Raw genomic sequence first — 7,887 nt, 5'->3', positions numbered from 1 at the left:
AGGGGTCAAAACATTGAAGAGGGAGAGGCCGAGCCAATTGGGGGGGAACTCCCTAAAAGAACGTTTTGGGGAACTCCCCTTGCCATGACTTCCCGCCTTATTCTTCAGCCTCCAGCTTCGCGCAGGTCATTAACACGCGGGTTATTAACACAGATTTCCTCCCTTTTAATCCCCTGAGACCGAGACCCGAAGCTGGAATTAGAAGAGCAACGCTGACAAGCCATTCATTAATTTGCTTTTATTTTCGGGAAATAATGTAGATAAAGAGGAAGAGGAGACGGACTGCCTTACATCTCAACAAGTAATTTGTGATCTTCACATCTGACAAATCAAATTTACAAATTACTTTCCCACCTACTGGACCAAGCGGCCAAAACCAAAACTGATAGATACACAGGTACTCTCCGCAGATTTCGGAGAAGGAAGGTTCACTAAAAACTCACAGAACAGACGGGGGTGGGGAGAGAGAGAGAGAGAGAGAGAGAGAGAGAGAGAGAGAGAGAGAGAGAGAGAGAGAGAGAGAGAGAGAGAGAGAAAATTGGACCTGGAACTCGGACTTGGTTTTCTTTTCACAAAGTTGTAATTTCACTTTTTGTTTGTTGATGTTGTGCTTAGACTGGCGGAGGGTCAGTCCTGCGCCCTGCACAGCCTAGCCCTGCACCCTGACTTAGCTGTTTCCTTCACTTCCGATCCTCCAGCGCCCAGCTTCCTGGAACCAAGAGGGTTTCTTTAATAAATACACAAAGAGAGGTGTGAAGAGGGCAGGACAGCTTTGTAACAACTGAAAAAGAACCGCCATCGTTTGAGAAAGAGAGGAACGGGAACAAAGGGGAAATATTTTTTGCTTCTGTTATATATATATATATGTGTATATATGTGATGTATATATTTTAAAGTTCTGTTTCTTGGACGCTAAAACAAGAGAGATGCTCAGTTCAACCAACAGCAACTAAAAACTTTAAGTGGTCCCTGGAACGGACCTGACTATGTACAGCATTCCCGCTGAGGCGGAAGCTTGAATCAGTCCAGCGCAGGGCAGGGAAGGAGGCTGGGGCACACTCCAGCCGCAAGCCTGGCCCAGCGCTCACCACTGGGGAGATGGAAATGCTGGAAGCCCGGGCCTGCAGGTGGGGAGCTGGATCAAGGGCAGCTGAAGGGGCGACAGTCTGCTAGGAGAAACAGTGGTGGGTTTGATTAGGAGTGTGTAAGGACGCACTCCAAACGGTAGATACACGCCAGTTAGTGACTTCAGTGTCCAGAAAGAATAAATAAAACGGTTGAGCTCAAAACAGAGAGGGTCAGAGCGAAGAGCCTCAGAAGGCTCCAGGTGCATAAAAGCAGTCCAGAAAGACTTGAAGGGGTGACGCACGAGTTGTGAGGGAGAGCATACTACTATCCCGTGAAGAAACTGAGGGCCAAGTAGGAGCACCGGGCCCCACCTCCAAGGGGGAGAAGGGTCTGCACCCTCCACCCCCAAGCAAGTGGCACACAGATGGGAGCGGCAGTGCAGGCAATGAACATCTTTTGGGGGAGTGAAAATTAAGTTTTGGAAAAGCCAAGGCAAAGGCGGGCGGTGCAGCAGCAGCAGCAGCAGCAACAGGATGGGGACCACGGAGGGCGTAGGTAGTTGCGTTTCTTCTCCACTTCCTTTCCCTCCTGGGCTCACAAGACCTGGAACCGCCACGAGGCTTGGTCCTTATAGTCCAGACAGTCGGGAGAGTTGAAGTTGAGTTTCCAGGCAGAGGAAGCTGCAGCAGCGGCGGGCTCCTTGTAATCCAAGCAGTCGGCAGAGTTGAAGGCGAGCCCAGAGCCCCCATAACCTTGGTGGTGGTGGTGGTGGTGATGGTGGTGGTGGTGGCCTGAAGATTGGCTCAGTGGGTGGTGCGCGTGCGGGTGGTGGTGGTGATGGCCAGCCATGGAGGAGGGTGCCATGGGGCTAAGCTGGTGCGGGTGGTGATGAGAGTGCATGGGCGCTAGGTAAGAGCTGCAGTCTACACCGCCAAAGTAAGAAGAGGAGGGCGCGGGATAGCCCTGGCCATAGCTTCCGCCCTGGCCATAGGACATAGGGTAGGAGGCGGCGGCAGTGGCCGCACCTGCGGCTACCGAGCGCTGCATGCACGAGGCGTTGCTCGGAGCGCCCAGTGGCTCTGGCACTGATACAGATGCCGGCGCTGAGCCCGGCGAGATGGAGGCTGGGCTCCAGATGGACGAAGCAGTAGGCGTGCTCAGAGAGGACGCGGCTGCCACCGGGTTCCCACCCAGGCCAGCGGCCGCAGCAGCCGCCGGGTTGGCGGAGGCACTGGACGCTGAGCTAGACGAAGAAGCAGAGCTAGAGACGGCGGGCGGCGTGAACTGGCCGCTGCTCTCGGAACCCGAGCTCTCGCGCACTGGAGACGACTTTTTCTTGACCGGCCGGCTTTTCGTTCCATTCCCGCTCTGCTGCTGCTGGCGGCACTTGGCGCGGCGGTTCTTGAACCAAACCTGCAGTGAGCAGGGTGATGGAGAGGGGATCAGGGGGCTGGCTAGTGGAGCTCACTACTCCTCCGCCCCTCGGACTCACACCCCGCCCAGGATCTCGGGAACCTCTCAATCCCAGCCTCTACCCCTCCCAGTCCCCGGTCTTGCCAGACCCTGTCCCCTCCCCCGCACGTGCTAGGTCCCCAGCTCTGGCTCCCTCCCCCATCCTTCTGCGTAAAGCCCCTAGTCAGCCTCCTCTGCTGGAGGGATGCGCACCTCCCCAAGCCCAGCGCAACTCTGCCCGAGGGCGGAACGTTTGTATCTGTCCAGCCAGAAGTTCAGCCATCTCTAAGCTGTTGCGGTTGGCTGCATCCCCGCAGCCCCATTTTAGTTTGGAGGCCCTGTTTTCCTTGAACAGAGCTCAGGAAACAGCAGAGAGGTACAGAACATCGGAGTGTAGGTCAGCCACCAAGCCTGGGGCCCGAGGGGTTTCACCAAGTCGGCTCCTGGAGACTGGAGTTGGGCAGGGCAAATATTTGGGTGGGAACAGAAGCAAAGCTAGAGGCTGAACGGAAGCAGTACTGGGGCTTTTCGAGAAGGAAGCTTGGGTGAGATTTCCTTGGGCCTTTTGGCTCCAGGTGGGGCACCAAATGGAATGGCAAGTCATAAACTCGCACTCCGTTGGAGAGAGCCCGGGCACAGGGCAATACATTCCCAGACCCTTCTCGAGCCTTCGGGAAAGAAGTTGAGACAAAAGACCGTCGAGAAAGAATTAAACTAAGTCAGAACTCGATTTTTTCTGAACGGTTCATCTCAGAAATAGTAAAGCCAGCATCTGGATTTTGCACTCGGCGTCCACTCGGCAGCAGCAAGCTCCTAACCAGACGGACTCTACCCACGGAGCACATTCCCAGGCAGAGAGCACTAGGCTGTGGCCAAGTTCCATCTTGTACTTTTAGAATCCCCGGGACGAAGGGCAAGGGTGCGAAAGAAAGGCAGAAGCAGAGCTAAGGCCTCAGTTCTGTAGTAGCCAAAGTTCTGTAGTAGCCAAAGAAGCAGGACCATTATCGAGCCTTCAGAGAAAGTTACATCCGGGGAACATGGCTGGCCTCCCCCAAACCAAAAACAAAACGACTTTCAATATTGAAAGCGAGCAGGTGACAAGGACTAGATACTGGGCTCTAAAACCATTCCTTTTAATGTTACCCCTTTTACCAAACAGACGCCCAGCGCTAGGGGGAGTTGGAGAGGGGCTGTGCAGTCAGTGAGGGGGCCCCAACATCAGACCGCCTAGGCCAGATCTTTCCTGACCGGTTCCCACGTCCCAACCCAAACCCTAAAGCCCCAGGAGTGCGCACCTGGACTCTGGACTCTGGCAGGTTGATCTTGAGCGCCACCTCCTCGCGCATGAAGATGTCTGGGTAGCGAGTCTTTGCGAACAGCGCCTCGAGCACGTCCAGCTGTGAGCGCGTGAAGGTGGTGCGCTCCCGTCGCTGCTTCCGCGGGGTGGCTGCGGGGACACGCGAGAGCACCTGGAGTCAGCAGTGGAGCACGAGGACTGGCCCTAGAGGCCACAAGTCCTCTGGTAGGTTCAGAACCCCCCCCCCCCAATAGAAAGAAAAGGCCAAGCTCCTAGCAAAAGAAAACTTCCCTGGCCACAGGTGGAACAAAGTGTACGTATTCTCTGCTAAAGGCCCAGTCTAGAACCTTAGGCCCGTCATCCTCCATACCCAAGCGGCTGAAAACAAAGCCACCCTTTCCTTCTCATTTTCCCAAACTCAGACACTTCCCAACTGAGAGGTAGTTAATATAACAGAGGTGGACAGAAACAGAGCCAGGGGTCACTTCTTCCAAGAGAATAATCTCAAGTAAATAAGTAGGATCTAGAAAAGAAACCCAGAACTCAGCTGGAGTCCCCCATCACGCCAGGAGAGTTGAGTCAAGTCACTGGCCTTGAGGGCTCTCTAACCAGGGAGAAAGAGCTACAGCTCAGGGAAGCTAAACATAAGAAAAAATTGGCTACGTTAGGGCCTAGCGAGTGTTCCGATTCCTCGTGAAATGCTGGAACGGGGAAGGGTTTTATTTTTTAAAAATGCAACTGAGGGAAACAAATCGAGGGTGGGGGTGGGGATAAATATGCTTTCCCTAGCGAGTGGGACACAACAGGAGCCATGTTGCAGGCACCACCAGCTCAAAAAGTTGTAGGCTGCACTTTCTCAGCTGCCTAAGAAGAAGACCTTGAGTCCAGATCTGCCCGTAGCAGATCTGGGCAACAGGCGGCGAACTAATCACTTCCCTGGGTCTGGTTAGGGACAGTGTGGGCTCAAACTTTAGAGGATGGAATCCCCCAATATTTACAGAGGTTTGGGGTAGGGGCGGAGGGCCACTGCTCACCAGGGTAGCCCACGGAGGGGTGCAGGAGGTCCATGGCAGGGCCAGCAAGGCCCAGCCCGTTCATGCCGTATGGGGGTTGTTTGAGGTAAGACATCATGCTAACAGCCGGGTGGAGGTGCCCCGACGGATCCAGGGGGCCTGAGGCCAGGAGCAGTTCAGGGCTCCCACTGCGAAGTCCTTCAAGCTGCTGCTTCTGGGGGCCTGGCCTAGGGAGACAGCAGACACATGGAAACCTTCACCCGCAGTCGGTTTGGCTTTCAGCTCCTATAATCCTTGAATGGGGAGGGGGGCGCGTGCTAGGAACTGCACAGCAGGCAACCCGAGAAATGTGTCCTCCTTTTTAGCTCAGCAAACACACAGCTTCTCAGGAAAGTAAACTTTTCCCACATCGTTCCTTCCTCTTTTAGGGCTTGACAAGGGCCAAAGACACTCCTCGAGTGTCAACAGGAAGGAAAAGTTAAAGCGTGATCAGGCTGAGGAGGTGAGAGCCGGGACCGCGGAGGGTGCAAAACCTCAAGTGGAGTCAAATTTTTTTTTTTTAGTGAGGCGGAAGCAATTTGCTCAAGCAAATGTTCATTTGGCGCCCGGGAGGGCAGGCCGCACAGAGATACGGGGTTATTTAGTTTAGTTTGAAATGTTTTTGAAAGAGGGACAAAATGGCAAGTAATACAGAGGCCCACGGTGGGCACACCTTGGGTCTCCAAGGCTCACTGACCACGTCATTTCTTCAAAGATCTCCAGCGCTACCTCCTACCCCAGAGCCTGCGATCACCCTTCTAGTTGACCTCTCTGGGCCCCTGGCACTAAGAGATGGCTGAACAGGAATCTCACCGCACCTCTAGGGCAGATGCGGCCCAGGCCAGGCTAAGGCGGCAAGAAGACGCCAAAGGTGCCACAGTAGAAGTGGCAGTTTCAGGACGCCGCCCAAGGTCAGGGGTGTCTCTGAGGCGGTCACCCCTCTTTCTTTGCCCGCGCAGGCCGGGCCTTCTTCCTACCAAGTCTGCTGAGCACACCGAGTCCCAGGGTTTGAGAAAGGATGACCAATCCACCTCCCCAAACGTGCTAGGGATTTTGGAAGGCCGAGCGTGTCAGGTCGCTTCGCTCCGGCCGTCCTCTCTGAACCCACCGAAGAGCAAGCAACTAGGCCTCAGGTTGTTAAGCTCACGCACAGCCGATCCAGCAGCGCGAGGCTCGGCGCAGACACTGCGAGCCCACGCAGCAATTCTCCAGCAAAAGAAGGGGTTCTGGGGGTACGACTGGGACCGGCGGGGGGGGGCTTGTAGCTACACCCCGCTCTGCCAGGACCCAAGGATGGGAGAGTCAAGGGAAGAAAGGGAGGTAGGACTAAAGCAGCTTCCCCATCCCAACTCCTTTCCCTGCTTCAGTCCTGGGGGACCCCGCAGCCTGGACTGAGGGGGCCAGGGAGCACAGAAGGCGGACGGGAAGGACTCAAGGTCCTTGGGCGGAAGGGCCACAGGCCAGCAGCCACCGCGGCTACGCTGGGCTTCGTTGTGAGTTTTCCAGTACTTTCGTCTAACTTAGCACCCCAGCTCCGCAGCTTCGGAGGAGGGGGGGGCGCAGGGGGCGGCCGGCTCCCGAGCGGCCTGGGGTCCCCCGGGCAGCCAAGGGGCGCCCGGCCTCTCACCCCAGCCCCGCCCACCTGCCCGGGACCGAGGTAGCCCGGGTCGATTCGAGGAGGGGGAGGCGAGAGGGGCCGCCATCGTCCCGGGGTGGCGCGCGGCCCGGCGACTCCCTCCTTACCTGCCCTCCGCTGCTGCGGCTCTTCACCATCTACCTCGCGCCCTCACCGAGACCCGCCAGCAGCCAACCTGCAAAACGGAGGCGCACAGGTAATTACCCCGGCGGCGGGGCTAGGACCCCAGGCTTTCCTCTTTCCCCAACTTTCCTCTTCCCGTCTCCTGCATTCTTCTAGGAGCTCTGTGCGTGTCCCTCCAGGTTTCACTTTATTGCTCAAACACTTTGTTTGCAAAGTCCCGCATGCTTTTCCTCCCAAGACCTGGCCTCGCCCGGGGCCCGGGGCCCGGGACCCGGGGGGTGGGGTGGGGTGGGTGGGGGGTGTTCAAGGGACAGAGTTAGGAGGTGGCTTGCGGTGGCAGCTGCACTCTCGGTGCAACCCGGAGGCGGTAGGGACTGGAGAAATCCTGCATAGTCACTTGGCAAACTAAATAAATCAAGCAATTTACCTTGTCGGAGTGGCTTGTCTTGCTCGGTTGTTTAGGTGATTGGAAATGTAGCCTGATGAAGATTGATCACCTTTCTACTGCCCTCCCCGGGTATGTGAACGCGAGGCGAGTGCGTAACGGGGCTCGGCCGCCAATAGGGGGCCTAGAGCGGACTGAGTGACAGGGAGCCGGGCAATGGCAGCGCGAGCCCGGGTTACCTCTGCGCGCCCCCGCCCTCCCTCGCCCCCACCCCCCCTCCCCGCGCGCCGGCCCCGCCCCGGTCGCGCGCTAACTCTGGGGCTCGGGTGGCAAATTCCGCTCAGAACGAGTCGAGGAGGGCGAAGGAAGCGCTGGAGTCGCAGGCGCCGAGGGGGCCCCGGGTCCCAAGGCTCGCCCGGGGGCCCCCGCCCTCCCCTTGCCCGGGCCGCGCTCCGGAGGGGTGGCGTCAAGCGGCTGGATAACCGGTTCCTGCAGGCGCGCGCGCGCCGCCGGGCTCCGCCGCGCTGGGAGCGCCCAGCTTCCCGGGCCGCCGACTCCGGGCTTGCTGGCCCCTGGCACTCCTCGCTGCGTCCCGGGCCCCAGCGCCGCCTCCTCCGTTCCCCCACGACCAGCGGGCGGCGCGGGCGGCTCGTGCGGGCGCGGGCTGCTGAGCGGAGCCCGGGGTGGGGGTGCAGCTCTCGGCGCGCTGGGCGCCCTGCGGCGCCCCGGGACTCTCGCGCCCTGAAAGAGCACTGGCAGGGGAGGCGCCACTTCCCAGCTGCTCAGCGTCTTCAGGGGCTCCCAGGCAGCCCCACCAAAGGCGTTCCCAAGTCCTAAAAGCTTCTTCGGAACCGTTGGAACTCAGATCTCCTTA

General features: G+C 57.9%; 1 protein-coding gene across 1 annotated transcript; it reads right to left on the bottom strand.

The window, feature by feature from the left end:
- Positions 1-219: 219 nt before the first annotated feature.
- Otx1 (orthodenticle homeobox 1) lies at positions 220-7,181 on the bottom strand. Its single transcript, XM_031342060.1, has 5 exons — positions 7,056-7,181; positions 6,613-6,680; positions 4,852-5,057; positions 3,816-3,967; positions 220-2,481 (listed from the first exon to the last, which is right to left on the bottom strand). The coding sequence occupies exons 3-5, from the start codon at positions 4,946-4,948 to the stop codon at positions 1,663-1,665; spliced, it is 1,068 nt and encodes a 355-aa protein (XP_031197920.1). The 5' UTR covers positions 4,949-5,057; positions 6,613-6,680; positions 7,056-7,181; the 3' UTR covers positions 220-1,662.
- Between the last annotated feature and the right edge of the window lie 706 nt (positions 7,182-7,887).

This window comes from Mastomys coucha, unplaced genomic scaffold, assembly GCF_008632895.1.
Source record: "Mastomys coucha isolate ucsf_1 unplaced genomic scaffold, UCSF_Mcou_1 pScaffold22, whole genome shotgun sequence".
Taxonomy (NCBI): domain Eukaryota; kingdom Metazoa; phylum Chordata; class Mammalia; order Rodentia; family Muridae; genus Mastomys; species Mastomys coucha.
This window is presented reverse-complemented; position numbering and strand designations above follow the sequence as displayed.

Coding starts and splice junctions, on each gene's coding strand:
- Otx1 (XM_031342060.1), bottom strand. CDS start 4,948: ATGATGTCTTACCTCAAACAACCCCCATACGGCATGAACGGGCTGGGC. Junction 3,968..4,851: donor CCCCTCCGTGGGCTACCCTG/GTGAGCAGTGGC, acceptor GTGTCCCCGCAG/CCACCCCGCGGAAGCAGCGA. Junction 2,482..3,815: donor TGCCAGAGTCCAGAGTCCAG/GTGCGCACTCCT, acceptor TGCTCACTGCAG/GTTTGGTTCAAGAACCGCCG.